The 23030-nt window shown below is 31.2% G+C and overlaps 2 protein-coding genes across 8 annotated transcripts in view; both read right to left on the bottom strand.

Moving 5' to 3' along the window:
- eya (eya transcriptional coactivator and phosphatase 2) overlaps nucleotides 1-8142 on the bottom strand; it is a 37215-nt gene extending 29073 nt beyond the window's left edge. For 3 of the 7 annotated variants that reach the window (XM_085194634.1, XM_085194635.1, XM_085194636.1), the window contains exon 1: nucleotides 8001-8142. Coding sequence is in view for 1 of the 7 variants with exons in the window: in XM_085194637.1 (XP_085050763.1) it covers nucleotides 7858-7878 (21 nt within the window). In the remaining 6 variants the exon portion in view is untranslated. The other 4 variants (XM_085194629.1, XM_085194637.1, XM_085194633.1 and 1 more) reach the window with 4 other exon arrangements.
- On the bottom strand, nucleotides 8001-14840 carry LOC146533385 (ethanolaminephosphotransferase 1-like). The gene is made up of 9 exons (XM_085194640.1): nucleotides 14571-14840; nucleotides 13517-13585; nucleotides 13022-13223; nucleotides 11933-12086; nucleotides 11681-11789; nucleotides 10934-11091; nucleotides 10399-10579; nucleotides 9164-9340; nucleotides 8001-8805 (listed from the first exon to the last, which is right to left on the bottom strand). The coding sequence occupies exons 1-9, from the start codon at nucleotides 14625-14627 to the stop codon at nucleotides 8740-8742; spliced, it is 1173 nt and encodes a 390-aa protein (XP_085050766.1). The 5' UTR covers nucleotides 14628-14840; the 3' UTR covers nucleotides 8001-8739.
- Between the last annotated feature and the right edge of the window lie 8190 nt (nucleotides 14841-23030).

Genomic DNA, 23030 nt, shown 5'->3' with positions numbered 1-23030 from the left:
CTGGAAGGTTGGCGATACGAGATAAGGGCCGTTGAAAGCGAGATGTTAATCTCCTACACATTCCTGTGTCCCTGGTACAATGTATGAATATATAATTAATATGATTGACTGGTGTATTTCGTTGACAGATTAAAAATATTTTTCTAAGACCTTTTTTTTGTTGGTTTTTATTGGTTTGTGTGATTTTTTAAAAATTGTTGTTTTTTGTGGAATATTTAAAATTACATCAATTTTAAGAAACGTGGTTTATACAAAATGGAGTTATGACTTTTTAAAATATCTAAAGTTTTGAATGATAAAATAAATATCAAATCAAGAAAGCAAAAAATTATTTGGTATTCTATCTATATACTTAGTACTTGTAGTTTTAATATTTATATTATATAGGTAGTAAGCAAAATCTTTTAAATAGAATTATAGATTATTAAATTTGTCATTGTGTATATGACTAACACTTAATTCAATATCTATATATATAAAATCGAAAGGTCACTCACTCATCACGAAATCTCAAAAACTACATGTGCTAGGAATCCCAAATTTTGCATAGGAGTTACTTATAGGACGTAGGTGCTCGCTAAGATGGGAATTTGCAATATTCGACTTCTAAGGGGTTGTTTTTGGGGTCGAAAGTTTGTATGAAACTTCGTTACTACAAATGCTACGAGTCTCAAATTTTGCATAGATGTCACTAGGACGTAGTCATGGAGACAGAAATATAATAATAATAACATAGTTCACGCGGGTGTAACCGCGAGCGGGCCGCTAGTAGATTTATAAAATTAAAGAAATATGTGTTCTGTATTCGAACTATACTACTATATTAGTACGTTTAAGAAAGGAAATTTATTTCATGTGAGTCTTCTAGGTCGTTACATCATTTTGACTAATTTTATTCATATAACTAGTCAAACGAATCTCAACTGATGACTTTGAGAAGAAGCGGAACCGTCGCATTAAAAATAATGTTTACAGTGATTACTCATGAATAAATGGCCGAAAATAACGAGTGGACTTAAACAATACATCCGCTTAGGACCGCACGCGGGTAAAAAATATAAAGTAAATCAGAGCTTTTTGACTGATTTATTATAAATATAATATATAAAACTATTAATATTGTATTTATCAAGATTTCCAGAGTATTCCTAAACGTCATCTAAATTACTATTATATAATAAGTTATGGTTATATAAAAGATAGTATCTGAAAAGGTTACTGTTAAAAATGTTCTTTACTATAAATGCAGAGTTAATAGGCACACGTAAGTTCTTTTGCCATTTAATTTTATTGTATTATAATGTTTTTTTATTACGTAACATTAGAAATTTACAATCCATAGAAAAACAATAAACAGTCTAGAAAACTAGTTAATAGTAAAACCGCCATAATTACGCGTTTTATTAAACAACGCACTGAGAAATTAAACGAAATGCTATTTAGCACAAGCCGACCGTCGAACGATTCCTCTTTTTTTGAATTTCGAATTCGTGGCCACAACACCCGCATTGTGCGCCCATTTCCAAGAATGATTTCGTTGTGAGAGCGAGACAGTTATATATATAAATACTAAGTTAGATAGAGAAGGGAGATGGATATTAATTTTGTTTTTCTTTTCGTTAATCTGTGGCCACATGTGGCGATTGTTCTTGGACCTTATGGTCATTCTTGTCTCGTTTGTTTTGTCCCATTTTAGAATATGGTGAACTTTGAAAGTGTTATTTTAATTAATACGTTTCCTACTGATAAACGATAAGTTATCTAACTAAATATATGAAGAATATCGAGCTTATATTTTACGATCATATGCGCTGCTACGTTAAAGCTAACGAGATGATTTTGGGAGTATTTTATTGTCGTGTAAGGAAATTTATGTTTTTTGATAATATTCGTTATTAATCCTGTCGTGATTGTCGTTAAGATAGCATTAACGCATTGCTTTGGATTTATGTGCGTTGTTCCAAGTTTTAAGGACTTACATTATAATTTGAACTTTCAATCAAATGTATTAATCAAATAAACTTAATGTATTATAATAAATTTATTGACAAAAAATTACGTTGTTAGTACTTTGGTACAGATGACATTCGCATAAATACATTTTCCTTCAGTACGATTTTTTAAATATAATAGTTTTCTATATTATTTCACAACGTGCTTCGATAAATCAATTTATTAATGTTTAAATATTATTTTATAAAAAAACATTTGCTTTTATTATGTGTAAAAAGCATAAATTTCGTTAATTTTTAAAACTTGGTCTATCGATGATGAAATTTTATCTCGGAACGAAGGCAATATGGTGTATTCGACATTATTTAACCTTTTGTTAATGAAGTGTGCACTGTCCTCTTTTTACAGGCACGAGCTGTTTAGTGATGGGCGACGGGCGTGGATGTGTCGATGGTGGTCTTAGTAAATATAATCTTTACTCGTATTGTCTTTGGTCTTTATATAATTTATTTAATTTTCTACTACAACTTAGTACTGCTTAAACTAATAATTCTTATTAATTCCGTATGATTTCTACGCTAGGTGCTTAATTATTGATATAGTTATACATTTGTTTCAATTAATGACAATGTAATTTATTAAAATCAGGGCTCTACCTTTCTATTTGAAAGTAAGAGTATATTTAAAATATAGCAAAGCGGAGCTATTAAAAAAATTTAATAAAAAAAGAATATTAATATTCCATAACTTTCTAGGCACACAAATTTATCGATACACCCAATCAACCCTAACCACGGCTGAATAAGCTAAGTATCCCCGACACATATTAAAAACTGTAGAGATTCGCAGAAACCAACTACTACGCTTCGGTAGGCAAAGACAGCGCTCCTTTGTCCACTTTTATACTTTTTGCCTATCTTTGTTTAATTAGGCCCTGCTATTTGCACACGCCTGTACTAGCAGGGTTGTCACTTATGGGAGACACTCGTATATATTACGCGGTAATATTTGTTGTGTGAAGTAAATGTAAAGTTGTGTGGGACGTGTCGGGCTGGTGGTTGATTGGGTGGTATCTGTGTACGCTATGGTGACAGATTTATTTATTTTTTATTAAGAAGAAAGACTATGTTAATGTGTTGATAAGGTAGTACAGCCTCTCTCTGTACGCAGCGGTTGTTGGTTCGATTTCCATTTCGGAGAACGAATTGTTTTTATTTTCTTGCTCTGGTAATAAGACCAAACGACTTGAAGATTGACCGGAAACTGGAGAACGGAGTGTCTCAATACTGCCTACCTTTATATTTGAAATACAATAACGTGTAGCTAAAAAAAAGAATTCCATATAGGGAAAATATAAAATATAAAGCAGGTGGAATATATGAAGACTGAATTATAGCAGTTCCTCCTACCTATTCCCCAATATATGCATAGAATACCTGAAGTCTTAAAACTAAACGATTACTTCCAAGAATAAAGCGCCCACAACCCTTAATATATTACATAAACTGAACTCTACATTGAAATTTAAACTCTAAAATCAGAAAAGTAAAGAATTCTTTAACCAGAATATAAGTAATATTATATAATATTATATAAAACCTTCTTTCTGTATATCAGTACAGTAACTTTAGCTCTAACTCCTTAAGCCCTTTTACCCTCCACTGCCTTATTTTATTATTTGTCTCTTACGTTTAAGCGAGAACGCGAAGTAGTAAATATACACAATTGTTTGTTGCCTTACGCCTAAGAAATTTCAATTGAACAGCAAATACGTGCTTCTGGTGTTACTTTATATCTATGAACGGGTATACCTGTTATAATATATATCTATGTATATAAAGATACTAATATACATTTTACATATACGTAGCTTTTTTTTTTCAGAGTGTTCTTACATTACATCTCTGTAGCAAGGTAGAGGAAATCTAGTGTTGAGACACTTCGTTGCCCTTGTTAAATTTGTTAAATTTTGTCCTTAGGTATATAAATACGAGGTAATCTGAATGTTGTAATATATTTAAATGTAATTTTGTGAGAATAAGAAAATATTTTTTCAGCTCAACAAATGAGCTTCATGTTCTTTCCCGAACACAGCATTCAGAGGGAACCTCGTGTTAAGATACTCCGTTCCCCACTTTCCGCCGAATTTTCCCAAATTTCCGCCACTCAACACGCAATGTCTTGAAAATTAGCCAAAAAATTGGCAAAGAAGTGTCTTAACACTCCCTAAGTTCCCTCTACCTATTCTCCTATGTTCTAATTAAATTCTGTCTTTTAATATTTTTTTACGACACGATTTAAAAAAGTAATCAAATGAAAATATACAATAATAAAATTAACTAAGTACATACTTTTAAATTTATAACTACCTACCTTTACAATTATTTTTATTTTAACGTACAGAACACTCAAGCTTAAAAATAACTCGTACTTGGACGTCGAGAACATTTAGATTCTATCTAAGCGTGTTTTCAATCAGACTAACTGTATCAAATATTTTAAGATATTCAAACCAATGAATATAGGAGATTCCACATCGACTGCCTCCATGTTACAAGTATTTATAGCATTCTTTCGAGCATTTTGTGTTGTAACTTGGTTTTAGACTCATCATTTTATGGTTACCTTTGGAAATACTATATCAGGGAAATAATTTAAAATAGTAAAGTAGTTGGAGATGTAAAAATGATGTATCCACGATGTTTTCTAAAACAGAAAACATCGTGGATACATCATTTTTAGTTTAGTTACGATAAATCTTCCAATTTTACTTTGAAATAGACATACTTTGGCATCTTTTCGGTTTTTCCCATGCACAGATAGTCCTCATTTCAAAAAACTTTTAAAATATTGCATGTTGAGTGGTGGAACCCAACGCCGCACTTAGTATCAAATACTGTATGTTATGTAATTCAGCTCATCTGAAGAACTAACTGTATTTAGGATTCTCAGGAGTCTTCTCTCTTAGCATGTCTAGCATGTCTTATAGCATTAGGTACATGTCACAGGCTTTAAAAACACCGTAATTGTTCTAGTTCCAAAATTCTAGAAAAATGTATACCTAGATGATGATACTTCTCCATCCGATACATAGATACAGAGGGAACCTAGTGTTAAAATACTCCGTTTCTAACTTTCCTTCTTAATTTTAGAAACATCGCATGTTTAGTGACGGTACTCAACGCAGCCCCGAACATACAATCGCTGAGCAGCAGTTTTGTTTAATACTATATGTAGCTATAATCGTATACAATTGCTACAATATTAACATAATCTATACATATACATAAATATTTTCATATTTAATATTTACATAATATTAAATATTTATTAATGTATCGATGTTTAAATGTAAAAGCTATAAGGGTATTATTTATATTCATAATCACGTTATTATTTATACGGAGAAAGCTTATAAAGATTTTGTCCGAAGGCCGCTAAATATTTTTTAATTTTTTACAAATTTTAAACGTTAAAATTTTTGTATTAATTTAATGACTTTTATTAATTTAATGATTTATGCCTGGTATATTTAATGTAATAGTGAGGGGAGGGAAGGAATTATTTATTAAATATTTTCCTTTCTTGCTCTCGCCAAAGCGCGGCGATAGAATTCCGTCGCTCAATACGCAGTGTTTCGAAAATTCAGCGGAAATTAGGAACGAAGTGTCTTAACACTAGGTTCCCTTTGGTTACTGTGAAGCTACATTTTAAAAAAGTTTATATCCCTACCTACCTCAAGATTAAGTTCCACTTAAAATATGTCTGATCTGCTTTGATTTGCAGTAGATATGAAAATTTTAAAAAATAAGGATAGTTTTCAGAAACTCGTTTTATGTCTCTTTTTATCATTTTTTTATAGTACCATAGCATGGTACTTACACCTATTGCATGTTGTGCTACTTATAAAAAAAAATCTCAATGTTCACCTAATCTATATATATAAAATCGAAAGGTCACTCACTCATCACGAAATCTCAGAAACTACAAGTGCTAGGAGTCTCAAATTTTGCATAGGAGTTACTTATAGGATGTAGGTGCTCGCTAAGACGGGAATTTGCAATATTCGACTTCTAAGGGGTTGTTTTTGGGGTCGAAAGTTTGTATGAAACTTCGTTATACTACAAATGCTAGGAGTCTCAAATTTTGCATAGACGTCACTAGGACGTAGTCATGGAGGCAGAAATTAATAGTAACATAGTTCACGCGGGTGTAACCGCGAGCGGGCCGCTAGTATTTTATATATGAAGTAGAAGTTCTTTTTTGCCCTAAATATTCTAATCCGACCGGTTTTGAACACCATCTAACTTACATTTAAGCCTTAACTTTTTCTTTTAAAAATAGTTTAATATTATAAATAAATAAATAATATTATATTACAGGAATATTAGAAAGACCAATAAAAAATTGTGTTGAAATACTAATAATATAATATTATTAGTATTTCAACACTATTTTTTATTGGTCTTTCTATTATTAATACATGAAGATTGTATATGTAAGTAAGTATATCACGTATTAAACTCTACCAACTAGTTAACTAATATTATGTAAATATTTAACAAATTTCATCGTATTTGGAAATCGTTCGTACAACAGTAAAAACTAAAACAAATCGCAAAATTTTATAAACACATTCGTCGTTATACTTCAGTAATAATTAACTTTTCCATTACGGCTATTACTTATTAGAAATCATTGATATGTAAAAATGGGATATATTATAGATAAGTCCTTATAATTAAGAATGTTTTAAGTAAATTTTCGAGAAATCCTGGCGTGGACCGCTTCTCTATATTATGTTTATAAGGGTAGAGAGTTATATAATATTCAGAAAGGTTTTAGGTCATTTCCAATGAAGTAAAATTATCTGGATGAATATAGTGTGGCGTTAGGTTCCGCCGGCTAGTACAGAGTGTCTCTAGAATTTTCCAGACTAATGAAATGAAGTAGATACATTAATTTCTTCTATCTGCCTTCACCGCAAATATGACGCCGTAGCTGAGTAAAAATTGAAATAAATTTAGTCAGTATAATTATTATCTATTTATAGTTTATAATATAAACTTTATAATATAATAATTAGTTTTCTAACAGTGGGTTAACTTAAAAAGGGCTGTTTACGAGATTGATAATTTTTTTATTAATATAATGTTATTAAAAATAATTTTAACATATTTTATTACTTTTCATGCAGCAGTGGATTGGATTAAAACTTCTCTATTTACAAGACATTTTAAGAAAAAAATAGAGGTACAATTTAATAAAATAAAAAAAAGGATTTTAAAGTGTTATACAAATTTATTCACTCAATTCATATCTATTATTTTATGAGAATAAATAATATTTTAAGATTAGCCTTAAATATGAACTGGGGTAAGTTTTCTACATTTTAATTTTATAAAAAAGACAAAAAGTCTTACAAAAAGTACCTATGTACCTATTATTTAGCGTAGAAATTGTTATTCTTACAATATTTTTTTTATTTCTAAATAAAATTGTACCAACTGTAAAAAACGTTACAAAATATAGTGAAAATATATTTTATTTCCAATTCCAATATCAAATATATATTTTATTAGGGTTCCGTCGATATCGAATTTGTACCTAACGTGTATTTATTTATCGCTGCGTTTACCAAGCTTCTTATGGTTTTAACTTTTAACCGCGCTTTAGCTACCTAGAAGCCTTACTACAGACAAGTCTTGTATGAAAATTTCTTTTTCAACTTTTGATAATATTTTTATGAATAGATTGATTATAAAAGTTATTATAATGACCTAACTAGACATCTAATATAAGTTTTATTTTAATTTTAATTAATTTCAGGCATCAAAAACCTCGTGTCTAAGCTTGTTCTTATTAGAAACATCCGTACTAGTTAAGTTTGAAAAACATTTTTACCTCAAGCCTCATAGTCTGCATTCCCGCTACATTTGTTTTTTTTATTTTCGCATGCGTATAGCTACAAAACCGATCATGCCATTGTTTTAAAACACCACCAACCACAGTTTCATCCAAATCGTACCGGCATTCACTTCACTTACCCGAAAAATCTACAGCATAACTCGAAATTAACACAAGCACAAAGACACAACACTATTTTGAAATATAATACGTATTAAATTGAAGCTTTCGAGGATCCGGTTCACGATAATAGACGAATGGACAAAAAAATATGTATAGATATATCCTCGGCAAACAATTGGAAGCGCAACAAAACAGCGCTCCGCAGCTATCCGAAGCTGTACTGAAATTCTAAACCCCGCTTTCGGTGTCTGTGTCCAGCACCCCCCATTACTGAATTTCTAATAGAAACTAAAAGGACTTATACGTTTTATATTATAACACGAAATTGATACGTAACTTAACGTCGTAAAGCTCTAAATGCTGCAGCAAGTAATGTCGATTCAGGCATTCATCGAAACGCCCGGAGCGCTACAAGGCTATGAGAACGTATAATTTAAAGACGGAGCTACTATGTTGAGAGAGCGAATCTAGTTGTCTCTGTCTCTCCCATTAAAAAGCACATCTTTTGGCCCGATATTGTCGTATTGCTCATTTTTTGCTATTCTATATTGAATTACGTATTATTTTGTGAATTAGATTGTGCGGTGTCATATTTTTGCTCGGTACCTACTTACCTGGTGTTTTTAGGATGAGGCAGGTTGATGTTCACATTTTGTGCAATTTAAAGGCCAAAAATATAGGTTTTTTTTTATTTGAAAACATTATAACAAAAATATAAAATAAAATAATAGTTTTTTTACAATTTATGACGTGCATTTATTTTCTTTTTTCCTTGGGAACGGTAAAACATTGCACCTTAAAGTGATTACACATTTGTCGGACCTGTAAAAATAAATATTAAAAATATAAAAAAAATGTATTTGACGCACTTGAGTTAATAAAATCTTTTGATTTTATTAACATTTGACATACAGCAAACATATTTTTTTAATCTAAATTACTGTAAGTATGGACAGGACATGATAGATATTATAACAGTTTAAAATTATTATAGTTTAATCATTAATTTCTTCAAAAGAAATTTACATTTCACTTAAGGACAATACGAAGTTATCCTAAGTAGGTAATAAAAAAAGTACGAATCAATCAATCCTTTTCATAAAAAAGACTAAGTACTTTTTTATAATTTGTCTCCTTTCAAAACTACAAAATACAAGTTATTGACAGAAGTAGTACTCACCACACAAACCCCATAATGGACATGGGCAAATATAACAAAAATCAAAAACAAATGTAAAACAGTAATTTCAAATTGCGGCTGATACAAAGATATTGCTACAGCTAATACTAATTGTAGATTAATCCACCCGATAGTATCGCAACGTTGCTCACTCATCTCTGCAACTATGAGACGACTCTGGAAAGTAAAAAGAGCTTTTAAATTACTTAATACCATAAAACACTTTGAATTTTAGATAGGTATATCTTTTAGCTTCACGCCGTATCCTGCATATAACAGGGTGTCAAAACACTCCGTTCCTCACTTTCCTTGTAATTTTCAAGACATTCTGTGTTATCGATTGGTGGAATTTTATCTTTCTATCAGAACAAGACAATATATAAGTATATCTATACCTAAAATGGGAATTGATTCCACAACCGTCGCGTTTACAATAACACGCTGTGTTGCTACGCCACTACGGATTCTTACCATAAGAAACTTTGAATATTAGACAAGATTATATTTTAGGTTTAACTAATATAAAAAGGTAATATTTTCTTAAGCAGATAAGCCGTTTACCGTCGGTTTTCGACGAAACATAGGGTGCGTAACATTATAATTTTATTTCATTAGTACGTACTAAGAATCATATTTATTAATAATAAAATAAAATAACGTTTTATGGTCTAATTATTAGAATGAAATACAGAGAAAATCCAGTGTTAATACACTTCGAACTCTATCGTCCGCCTAACAACTTTAGAAGATCAAAAAAAATCTATTAGGTATTATTTTTTGCATAAATGAAAATATTAAGTATCTATAAACATTTTTAAAAATGCTGATAATAAGTCAAAACAATACAAGAGCTTTATTTAAAATGGCATCATATTTAAGTTGCAATCCCGCCATTCTTGTCAGTCATCTCAAATGTAAGTTCGGGTCAGCGTTTCTCTTTTAGGCGCCGGGTTCTCGTCTTGCAATCATAAACAATGTTTGTTTTTCACAATGTGTGGTCAACAGAAATATAAGTTATTAGGTACTTAACATATAATACTAAATATATATATATAACTCTGTGTGTTTTTATATTTTCTTAAAAAATATTTATTTACGTTTATATTTCCACTTCTTCGCTCTGGTGTCGAGGCACAACGCGGCGCGGAGATCCACATGGAGAGCGGAGTGTCTTAATATAAGGCTCGATTTACATGCGGAATACATCGTTACATTAAAACGAAGAATATACTCACAGCAATATTACTAAATAAAGTTCCAAAAACCAATAAAAAGACTCTAGGGGTTCTCTCCAACACATTATTGGGTGACTTCAGCGCCCACACCGTCATACCAACTGTCATGGTCAGCATGGGCCATATTGGCCGTAGAGCTTCCAATATTGGATACATCTTACCGGATTTGTTTTTATATGATCTAAAAAGAATTAAATATGAATTAATGGCTCAGTGGCATAGTATCTGACTGTAAACTCTACGATCGTGAGTTTGATTCCCGCTCGAAGGAATTAATTATTTTCGATTATTCGTTCTGGTAACATGTCATTCAACACGCAATGTCTCGAAGAAACGGGCAAAAAATAGGGAATAGAGCTCTTACCCTACTACAAGTAATAACACGTTAAGCTAAATTTAAAAAAAAAACTATTTTTTTAGGCAGCGTGGGAACCTGTGTTCCCATTAAGACATTGGAATTCTCAAGGCATTGTGTTTTGAGTGAAATTAGAAAACAAAAATATAAATATAATTCGTATTATGTAATTTTACTTACAAATACACGTTGTATATCGCTACCGGCAGCGTAGTAAAGAGCCCGGTACAATGGATAGCCACTTCTAAGGCTTGAACGAAAGTGATGTTTCCGAACACATACGTTTTGTATACAGCGGTTCCATATATGCCTGGGACTAAGAAGAGGATTGTTGATACCTAGGAATAAAAGCTTATTATACTAGTCGATTTTGTGAAAAAATATGGAAAAATCTCGTTTTTTTTTCTTTACCAAAAGAATTTTGAGAAATCCTCTCTTGTTGCTCAGGGTGCACTTACTAACATGCTAAATTTCAACTTGCTTAGTCCAGTAGTTTTGTTTATTGTCTGTCTGTCACTTAGTAAGAAAGGTGTGGTACACGCACATGAAAGGACAAATCGTTACCTAATCTTTCCTAAGATATTTTCTAATAATTATTATTAGCTTTAATCTATGGTCTTTTTGCGTTCTACAATATGACATAGTTATGACACTACTTAAAATAAGAAGATATACTATTATGTTTATGTGTGTATTATATTCACTAAAGCGCACGATTATAGATAAAATAAAATGACATGTAAAAAAATTTTTGACTGTTCAAATTTTTGTAGTGGGTTCTACTAATCTAAATAAAATATTTTTAAAGTACTAACGATTTCGTAAGAAAAGGTATTTTTTTATAAATATTTTCTTTTTCTCAAATTACGATAAACTCATAAAAATAAATAAAAATATTTAAATCATAGGTATATAAAATCAACTGACCCACATACTGAGGTCGTACCCCCACGGCAGGTACAACGTACCGGTGTTGTATTTCTCCCAGTGGCTCACGTAGAAGTTCAGTACTACGCTCATAGTAATTAAATATCCTCTGAAATTATATTGTTCGTTAATTGCTTAAAAAAAGAAAATGGGAAAAATGTCCAAAATGGCGGATAAATTATCTAAGCAGAAGTACCAAAAAACTATATTTAAAACGTGACGTGACATATGTATTAAAAAATATATAATTACCTGAATACGGGGATAGACCACTCATCTCTACCAAAAACGGAGAATAAACAGTATGGGATTAAGAAAACTATATACGAGTCCAAGCCATGGTCGAACATTTCTCCAATAGGACCTGATACTCCGATACGCCTAGCTTGCTTACCATCTATACCGTCTGTAATAAGAGTTGTGTCGAACTTTAGCAGAAAAAAAAATTTTTTTTTTTGTTATATTTTATGGATTATTTTTTTGCTTTACTACGAAATTTTAGCGAATTTTACTTTTAGTTAAATTAAAGCTGTTTTTATTTATATGCCATTTAATATAGAGACAGTTGTTCTAGATGAGCACGACAGCTATGGATTTGGAATTCTATTAAAGAAACACGCTATATATAAACATATTTTACAGATTTTGATAAACAAAGCAAATCAGGAAGAATAGAACGGAATGATTTGTCACTTACATTTTTAAAAGAGATATAAAAGTGGAATTATTTATGAAATTACACATATTATCTTACTATTGGTTATGACACAGATTGGTAATATAATACAATACTATTAATTACTATAGTTTCATGTTGATTCATTCAAATCTTACCGCAACCTTGATTTACAACTACAAGAGACAATGCACCTAGAAACTGTTTCAGCAGATAGATTTACTATTATTGAATTCTAGATATTTAAATTAAATTACATTATAATATAGGTAAAGGCTGCACAGAGGAAGGTTGGTTGAAAATTTGAATTATGAGTGACGTCTCTGTTGTAGTACATGTATAGCTAAAACATTAAATAATAAGTTTAAAAAAAAAACTTTAAATTAATCTTACCGCATTTCAAAGGATCACACTTTAAAACTTTTTATAAATTAATTATTTTATCTTGCACTATTTATGCAGCGTACAACTCTCAGAGGTATAATAATTTAGAAATATCTCTTGTCACCATGCTAATACAAATAGGTTAAGTTTATTTCTAACTTACTTAACTTAACTTCACGCTTTATCTCTAGCGGGGTAGTCAGACAGAACGAAGCGCCAACCGCTACGGTCTCTACATACCTCTTCCACCTCGAAATTTATTTCAAAAAATTAAATCTTACCCAAATTGTATGCTAGGAATAACAGGACAGCGCATGTAGAGAAAACCCAATCAGGTATGTCATAGCTTTCTATTTCTTTGACACCAGGACGACCCACAGCGGTACAGTCAAAGTCATAAATAAGTAATAGAATAACGCATATTACCATGCAAAGGAAACCAGCGAATGTTAGCAAGTTTGGCGCTATCCATTTAGGTATAAACTGCAAGAGAAAAGTTTTTTACTATTTTTTTAAGAATAATGATACGTACAGACTTTATTTACATTTTACTGTTAAATTTTGGAATAAAGTGAAAACTTAGTGGCAAGACACTTCGTTTTACACTTTCCTATACTTCTTTCATAATTCTAACACAAAACCGTCGTGTTAAGATTTCAACGCTATCCCACTGCGCTACGATGATTATTTTAATTCTATCATACCTCTAAATTTTAATTATATTTTATAAATTTTATTTTTTTATCTGAATATTTATATGTAAGTACATATTTTACCTTAACTGTAAAGTTCCATGTGGGATGCATAACATATCGACTGAGAGGGCTCGTATCTATAGCACTGTACTGTAAGAAAATGTTATATCAATAAAAGTAATAAGCGAAAAATTAAATAAAGGAAGTCTAAACTTCATCCAGAGCAACGAAATGAAAATAAATAACATTTAACATTTATTTAAATAAACAACAACAATAACATAGGGGAACCTATGTGGGAATCGAATCCACAACCGTCTCGTTAATCACCACGCCAGCCTCCATAAAATTAAAATAAACGAAAATATAATTTTTAATTTAATTATAGAGACGAGTAACTTTAGACATTGAGAACTAAACTACGGTCATAACCTTATCGTAACTGTTAATTGAGAATAAACTACACACATTATTGTGAACGTATCGAATGACCGTATAATAATATTATAGATGATTTCTTAAATCATATTTTAACACATTCTCCATTTTATGGTGTGGATCCTATTTGTAGTCAGCCGGCTTATTAGATTCACAACAACTTAGTAAATCTATACTAATATTATGAAGCCGCTGAGTTTGTTTGGTTGAACGCGCTAATCTCAGCAACTACTGGTTCAAATTGTGAAAAATAAACCAAACGCTACGGTCGCTGTACACCTCTTTCGTGTCGTCAACTGCCATCAACTCCGGAGGATCCTCCTACTGTTTATTTGCCTTCCTCTTGTATTATCAATACTGTCGAAACCCCGTCGAGATTCCTCCCTGCTTCTCTTTTCTCTCACTCCAGTTTCATAACATTGGAAGCAGTGAAATTTGGATACTTTCACAACTTTTACCCATAAAAACATACATATTAAATATGCCCCATGTGGAAGCCACGAACTCTTGAGTGATGTTACTCATCACAAATTATCTATGACGTCACAGTATACATAATGACACTTGCATAGTAAATATATGTATGTAAATAATACATACATTATATTTACATTATATCTTATATTGTATACACATTATTATATAACTTAATACACTAAAAACAATAAATAACAGTTATTTAAGTAACGTAACTGACCTTATAGTTATCAAATCCTTTCAAATGGGCCCGCGTTAAATATTTATATCCGAACATTTTGACCAACTTCACACAACTGTCTATAACTTCCGCGTTTTAATTGCTAACAAAATATAACTTTAAATATGCTAAAAAATCTTATATTAAGCCTTATAGCAATAGCACATGATTTAAATTCATAATTTATGATATTCTTTATAGTAAAAACAGGTTTTTAGTTAGTTGTAGCGATTCACTTCAAGTGACAGCAACGTGTGAGTACTTTAATGGCGTGGTCGTTTCGCTCAGTGATAAGGGACAGTCAATGGCAGATAAACAAAAAACATGTGTCTAGAGTAATTTGTAGGTTATTTAGTATACTTTTAGGTAACTTTTAAATATAACCTAACCTATATATATCTTGTAAAAGGTTGTAAAAGGTACCTGAGTACACCAGTATATTTAGTAATATTAATAAAGATCTAGGAAATAGGTATATAAAATATGTAAGTAAGATAAGACATTTTTTTTAAAATGTAAAACTACAGCGTTGAGTTCCGCCACTCAACATTTCAAATCCATTAAAATTTGGGCTTAAAGTGGGGTACGAAGAATTAGGTTGCTTCTGTATAACCTTGTTATGCACACATCCTAAATTTTTAAAAAATACATCACGATACCACTGCTTAAAAAAATCTTTTTAGGTTTTGGTTTTAGTGTACCAACTAATATATACGATTATACTGATTGTTAAATCATTATCAACTGCTATGAAATAATGATTAATTTTAATCATAATTTTATATTATTATCACAATGATTATTTAATAGGTCATCTTATCATAAGACGAAGAAATATAAAAAAGAAAATGGACATGTTATTTCAATACGCATCTTTTCGATTCTTGAGGTTATGTGAACAATTATTTTTTCGCCATGAATATAAATAAGAATATTAAGTTTATCAAAATTATCACAATTCAGTTTTTTAAGCCGACTTCTGTAAGAAAAGAAGGTTATCAATTCGATTGTATTTTACTTTGTCTAACATACGTAAATAATGCTACAGATCTTTTTAACCGACTTCTGTAAGAAAAGGAAGTTATCAATTAAACTGTTTTTTTTTCCTCTTTTAATCTTGATGCGTTGAGGTCGTTATGGAAAGTCTGACTGTCAAATAGAATTATAATTATTTTCATTTCCCCGCACCATTGTTCTGGTAAGTAAAACGCGGCGTTAACGTAAAAAACAAAACAAAATGCAACATATATTAATAAATAAAAATGGCTAATAGGTAATTGCAGCTTTATTAATATAAATTTTGAATTGAATGCTAGCTAAACTATTTATGTCACTTCCACAGGGCAGGAAGAGCGTCCTGGTGTTAGGTTTCCTGGTGTTCAGGGTTAAAAGCTGGTTAAGTTACAAATGTTACTGTGTAAAATGTCAAATATATTATTTAAATGATATGTTATTTTTGTATAGGTATATTTTATACATTAGAGAGGAACCAATGGTGCAACATTACTGTCGATCGATATCGATCTAGTTCTTTCAGCTCATTTTTCTCATTCGTTTCACTTCATAATTAATATGATCGTATAATAAATAAATATAATATAAATAAATCGTATCGTACAGCTTTGCTTGCGTAGACTGTAGACTATAAAACTTAAAATGTTGTTTTTCGCATTGTCGTAAGAATTTCGGAAAATCCTAGTCCTCCTCTATACTCACGAAGGAACCTACGTACCCAGCATTCTGCTGAGAGGCTGAACGTTGTTTTTCACTAACTCAGACAATAAAAGGCAAATTATTTTATATCATTATGTCAAAGATAGCTATGGGTGACTTGACTTCGACATGTAAAGAATATACTCTATAAAAATACTTATTTTTAATGTGTGCTAAATCATTGTGGCATTTCCGTTGTAGATTAGTAACTTGTTAGTCACTTCTTGCTCGGGGCCTGTCGTAGCGTAAGAGTACGCAAGTGTGTTAAGGCGACGGGTTGTGGGCTCGATTTCCATTCGAGTAAAAACCTATATATTTATTATTCACGCTGTATCCCGCACACAGCAGGGTAGGCAGAGGGATCCTAGTAATAAGACACTCCGTTGAATTCTGGAGACATTGTGTGTTGAGTGGCGGAACTCAACCGTTGGTGGTGTTGGAGCGGTTTTGTCTCGATACCAGAGCGAAGAAATTGAAATTGAAATAAATATTTCATCTTCTCGAGTGGGGATCGAACCCACAACGTCGGTTTCAAATTATTGATTTAAATTTTCTTAAACAACAAATCTACCCATTCCAATAATAAAATAACAAAACATAAATAAAATAAGTTAATAAGTATTTAACGGAGTGTCTTACCGCTAGGTTCCCTCTGCCTACGCTGTGTGCAAGACACCGTGTGAAGCTGATTTATTTTGATTTAAAAAGTAAAACCCAGATTTAGAAAAACCATAAAAATCTATAAAACAATTCGGTTGCAGTAAAACGCACTCGCACATCAGCTAATTGAGCGCAGTGGTGCAATTAACGACGTTAATTGTGTCCCGTGCGAGTGTGTGACAAACGGGCAGACCGACAGATGTTCATTTGATGCGATGTTTTATATATAGGGTAGTTTGGTGGTCATTTTGCTTATATATATTTTGCTAAAATATTTTTTTCTTTTCTTTGCCTTGTAATGGGAGTTTTCGTTTAATTGTTAGTTTTTGGAAATTGTAGTTTGGCTAGCTTGATGGTCCTGTATTTGTCCATATTTCCCTTTACACTTCAGTTTCCACATTTTTTTGTGGAAAATCCTTTAATCGCAATATATTCATCTATTGAATTATCTTTCTATCTAGACCCAAGCAAAAGTTAATAGTTTTTTTATTTGTATCCAGAACCATTAACACTTATTTTAACTGTGGCACAGTCAAGTCGATTAAAGCAAAATTAATTTTTTTTCAATTTTTTTTCTAATTTTTTTTCTGCTTATGTTTGAATAATTTGGACAAAAATATTCTGTATACTGTGCAAAGTATATATTTTTAAAGTTTTTATATTACTTTTTTACGTGTTTAAAAAACTAAAGTATCTGTCAAGAGGCTACTCTGTACTCGGGAGTCGCATTATTGCTCAATTGAAACGCCTGTTTGCATGTATGTAGGTGAAATATAACATATTGGTGCATAAATTAATGAATATTATTTTACAACTGCGTCTCTATGGACGCGGGGCCGTTATGCAAAATGGGCATCATTATTTTCGTCTCGTTTCCATTTGCGGTATATTCCTATGGGATTTTGTTTTATTGTAGGTAGGTATATAAAACAATTATTTAAAAACAAGCCAGTCGTGGCTCAGGGGTACAAGCGTGGGTGTAAACGCGACAGGTTGAGGGTTGGATTCTCACTTGAGAAAATTAAATATTTAATATTTCCTTGTTTTGGTAAGGTATAGAATACACGGTGTTGAGTTCCGTTACTCAACACGCAATGCAACCAGAAAAGAAGTGTTCTTAACACTAGGTTCCCTTTGCCTGCCCATCTATGTGCAGGATACGAAGTGAAGCTAAAAAAACATGGCGTAAATATTAAGAAACTTTTTTATAATCATTATAAAATTATAATAAGCCAAAACAAAAACCAAAAACTTGCAATTCATTAAAAATTTAAAACCAAAACTAATCTAATTAAATACGTGCAAGTAAAAGGTATGGCAACATTAAAGGGATAACATGTAATTTGGGGATCAACTGGCAACACAGACATTATCGAGTGTCAAATTTCAAATTACGCGCCGGTGTCGAATAGCGCCCTCCGTCGCGTGGCAACACAGGTGGATCGATCCTATATTGTGGGTATATTGCTATTTATAGAATGAATTTATCTTGTCCATTAATTCGTTATAGTTGTGTAATTTTGATTATTGTTGAACTATGTTTTTAATAAATATGTATATAGACTACAGATGTACACATAAATTAAGAAACCTTTCAATTATACTTAGTATTTATCTTATTTATATTTGTTAAAGTAAATTATTTAATATAGATTTTTTTTTCTCAGCTTCACCCTGGATCCGCGCTTAGAGGGGTAGGCAGAAGGAACCTGGAAACCTAGTGTTAAGATACTCCTATTCTCATAAAGACACTTCCATTTCCCACTCACTTCCCGCCAAATTTTTGAGCTAGGTATAAAAATAATGATTTTTTTTTTATTATTTTACCAAGTATCTAACTGATAAGCTAATGTTTATCTAATGGTACTAGGACACCAGACAGACACAAGAGGAAGCGTAAATAGGTGTGAGACTGAGACCATCCGGCTCGACGTACTAATGATAAGCGAATGGCATAATTTACAAGCGAATTCATTATGTCGATTTAATGATATTAGTAACAAATTTCTAAAAGAATCTACGGCAGTTTCGGTCGCCTGATAAAGATAAAATACCAACTCAGTCTACCCCCAACTAAGAGTTTTGTATAAAAATCACGATAATTAAATATCCTGCAGTTTTACTTAAAAAGATATAAAATTAATAAGAAATAAAAGTTATTTGCAGTAGATTCTTAATACAGTGAAATAGTTTAGTTTCAGTTATCACATTTACATATATTTTATTTACTCTACGTATAAAACAAAAACTCTAATACTTATTTTTTAAAAATATTGTGAATTTTCAATTTGGTTCTGACGTGAATGACTTTTATAATGATAAAACTGTTGCTAAAAATTACTTCATTTAATCGCCTCCGATTGTAACTTGTGTTAGTTAATGAACTAATAATTTGCACAGTCGTGACAAATGCAGTTTTAAATGACCCATAATATAGAAGATGATTATTTTATATTTAACACATTATTAATGATATATGCTAATTAATTTATATGTGCTTTGGCAGCCTTATAATTGGAATCGTAATAGTTAGGAAAGACTATAAATTTAAATAAATTAATATAGGAAAACGAATGTTACAGCTTCCATTTATAATATGTACGAAATAATAATAAAAAATTTAAATAACTGATATGCCCCTATATTTTACTGTAACAGAATTTTCACATTATATAACATAATTTAATTTGTTGATATAAGTCTACAAGTCTAAATAAAAGATATATATCAAAATATATATATATACTAATCTGGCTTCATTACTTTATAAATAACAATATTAATTACCCTAACTCTTGAATAGTATAAGATAATTGACTAAATAAAACAAAACTACACACAATATTCATTCCAAACATTCTAAAACTGCTTCAGCTCATAACTCAGCACGCACTATACGAATTAATCGCTCTCAGCGATGATGAAGCGGCTAGACGACGTGACAGACGGTCACGTGTGATGCAAATGAAAACGGCCTTTGCTGTTTTAATTTAAACTAATGCTCTCGTTAGTTCACACTTACAAGTAGCTGCGTCTTGAATAAATATGTCGCTTTGTTTTATCCGAGTCTTGTGTTAGGTTATGTATTGACTTCTCTTTTTATGCAATTAACAGAGAGCAAGCGTGGCGATGAGTTTCGTCAATCAACATGCAAGATCTCGAAAATTATTAGCCAAAAGTGAACACAGTGTCTTAACACTACATAAAGGAGGGAACTTGAAAAAGGGTGCAGCGCTAGTAGGGGTAATTACTCTCTGCCTCGTTGACAGAGTGATCTTGCATGTTGATTGACGAATCTCGTTTGATTAGATGAAAAATTCTAAAATTTAGCAACATACGATTTAGTGAAATATTTGAATATAATTGGTTTTGAATTTTCGATGAATATAAGCGTACAATACATACAAGGGCAGATTGACAAATTAATATGTACAACAAGGATTTGAATCCACGCTATATTATGTCTAAGTTTGAACTAAAAATATCGAATGTACCTATTTAACGAGCCGATAACACGTACAGCGCAGGGCTATCTACGAGTATCATTGCATAATATAATTAAGTATAGCTTTTAGTTATTTATTTTAGTATCTCTTAGATTAGGTTCAATATAATTTCGCTTACGTGGTCTTTATGATATGAAACGTAAAATTTCGCCTTTTCTTGTTTCCGTAGGAGTTTTGCTTTCCTCTTTTCTTCTCTTAGTATTCCCAATTAGGTAACATATCTCCTATATGTATATTTATTTTGCAACGGTGGTATAATTTGATGCTGATATATGTTTTATATGTATTTCCGAATAAGATGTATTTAGGCTCAAGCGAGGTCGGAATAGATTACAAATAAGTTATATACTAACACACACCAGTAATAAAGGGTTCTTGCGTCGTGTACGTTCTGGTTTCTGTCCCTTCTGAAAAAAAAAAACACACTATTAGCAAAAAATTTAATATCTAATTAAATGGTCGTTATCAACAACCCTAGGCTACATTGTCGAACAATTACTCGCTAAGCTAACAAATTAGCTTTCAATAACAAAACAGTTTGTCTTTTTGCTTTCATTTCAAACTCAGTAATTATTTAGCGGAAACAGTGATTGTTTTCGATTCGTCTAAATTTAACGGCCGCTGTTTATTGTTTTAATTTTTACTAATTAAAGCTTTATTGGAAGTAACGGGATATCCTCCGGTTACTGATGTAGGAGAGTTAAGTGTTGCGTATTGAAATATTTAATGTGTTTTATATATATAGTGATAACATATTTTATCTGTCATTGTTTGGAAATAATATTATGTTAGTTAAAAGTGATTTCATAATGAATCCTTTTTTTTGTTTGAATGTTTGGAGCGTTTGGACTCTAGCTTGTTCGTGTAAAGGTTTTTGTCTTTAATTTTTAAAGTGACTAAACTTTCTGGAATGGACACGGACCACCGAGTCCTTCCTATTTTCACGCCTATGGGCTTATAATTTCAATATAAACGGAGCTCCAGCAACCAGTACATTCGTAAAAAAAAGTAAATGGGGCCTAAAGCGAATCAGACTCGCTACAAAGGGTACCATTATCTATAAAAACTGCAAAAAATCATTTTTGTTGTTTGGGAGCCATTATCATGCCTTTTGAACATATTTATTTTATATTTTAAGTATTTGGTGTTATAGCGGCAGCAGATATTCATTATCTGTGAAAATTTCAACTTTCTAGCTATCACAGTTCAAGAGATACAGCTTGGTGACAGACGGACAAACAGATATAGCAGTCTTAGTAATAGGACCCCGTTTTACCCTTACGTACGGAACCCTAAATACAAAAACAAAACTCAGTTTTTTAAATAACTCAAATAAATGATAAATAAAATACAAATAACATAAATTAATAAGTTCAGATCAGATAGCTGCCTACAAAACAATAACTGACATAACGAGGCGTCGCATTGTATTATTATAGCCACCTACATCAAAATACACTTTTGTTTAATTTAAGCCCCAGGGCGGCGGTGTGGGGTTACACAGGAGAAATTGTTATATATATATATAGGTATTATACAGTGATTTATATAAAGGTATCATGAAATAAAATTAAAATTTCTGTAGCCAAGCTCGATGCTGCAATTTGGTTTATTTACTGTCTTTGCCTCGGGATGGAACCCTCAATCACTGCTGAGTGGCTGAGATGGCCTTAAATTATATAATTTCTTAATATTATTTATTTTATTACAACTATATAAATATATGTAGTATAAATAAAGTAAAAATATTAATACATTTAAACAAATTTTATATCTATTAACAGAGATATTTTTTTAATGTATTAAGTGACATCTATATAGGTATATAAAATCGAAAGGTCACTCACTCATCACGAAATCTCAGAAACTACAAATGCTAGGAGTCTCAAATTTTGCATAGACGTCACTATGACGTAGTCATGGAGACAGAAATTAATAATAACATAGTTCACGCGGGTGAAACCGCGAGCGGGCCGCTAGTTTTATATAAATTCGATCAAATATTATACCTAATATGTTTCAATCAAATTAAACCTCAAAGTATTTAACTATAACGTACAAACCAGATCTATCAATGCTTAATTTATTACACACTATATAATAAACACACAAATTCACACTTTATTACAATAACGTGCCATCAATAGCTATCCATAGATTTTTACGAGACGATCAAACCGTACAATTTTATGAATACATATACATAGATATAGATAAAAGATACAGTAAGATAATGTATAGAAGATCATACTGAGCCACCAACATCGAGATAAACTTATTTAATTTATACCCCAGAGCCGCGGTGTGAGGTTTCAGGGGATAAAATTGAAAATGTCCGACAAATCGGTTAGGACGTGCACGCCCATGGGCCCTCCTCCCTCGAGTGCCAGCTCATAACATTGTATTGAGCATTTTTATTGTTTATATTGTAAATATTGTAAATTATGCTAAAGTATGTTTTTGGAATAAATCATTGGGTTTATAGTTTAGGATTGTTCTTGTGAACGACATTATTATAAGGACGTGTAGAAAAATTAAGAAATAACGACTTATTCTTAACGAATTTAAAACCTTTTGAACC

Source organism: Heliconius melpomene, chromosome 12 (assembly GCF_056956725.1).
Source record: "Heliconius melpomene rosina isolate 202511_hmr_F chromosome 12, ASM5695672v1, whole genome shotgun sequence".
NCBI lineage: Eukaryota > Metazoa > Arthropoda > Insecta > Lepidoptera > Nymphalidae > Heliconius > Heliconius melpomene.
The sequence above is the reverse complement of the archived record's forward strand: the minus strand, read 5'-3'. Positions and strand labels throughout refer to the sequence as shown.

What these genes read in the sequence shown, in the direction of transcription:
- LOC146533385 (XM_085194640.1), bottom strand. Translation starts at nt 14,627, where the DNA reads ATGTTCGGATATAAATATTTAACGCGGGCCCATTTGAAAGGATTTGAT. An exon ending in ATTCCTAGCATACAATTTGG is followed by an intron (nt 12,087 to 13,021) that starts GTAAGATTTAAT and finishes CTCTTATTACAG; the next exon opens with ACGGTATAGATGGTAAGCAA. An exon ending in TCCATTATGGGGTTTGTGTG is followed by an intron (nt 8,806 to 9,163) that starts GTGAGTACTACT and finishes TTATTTTTACAG; the next exon opens with GTCCGACAAATGTGTAATCA.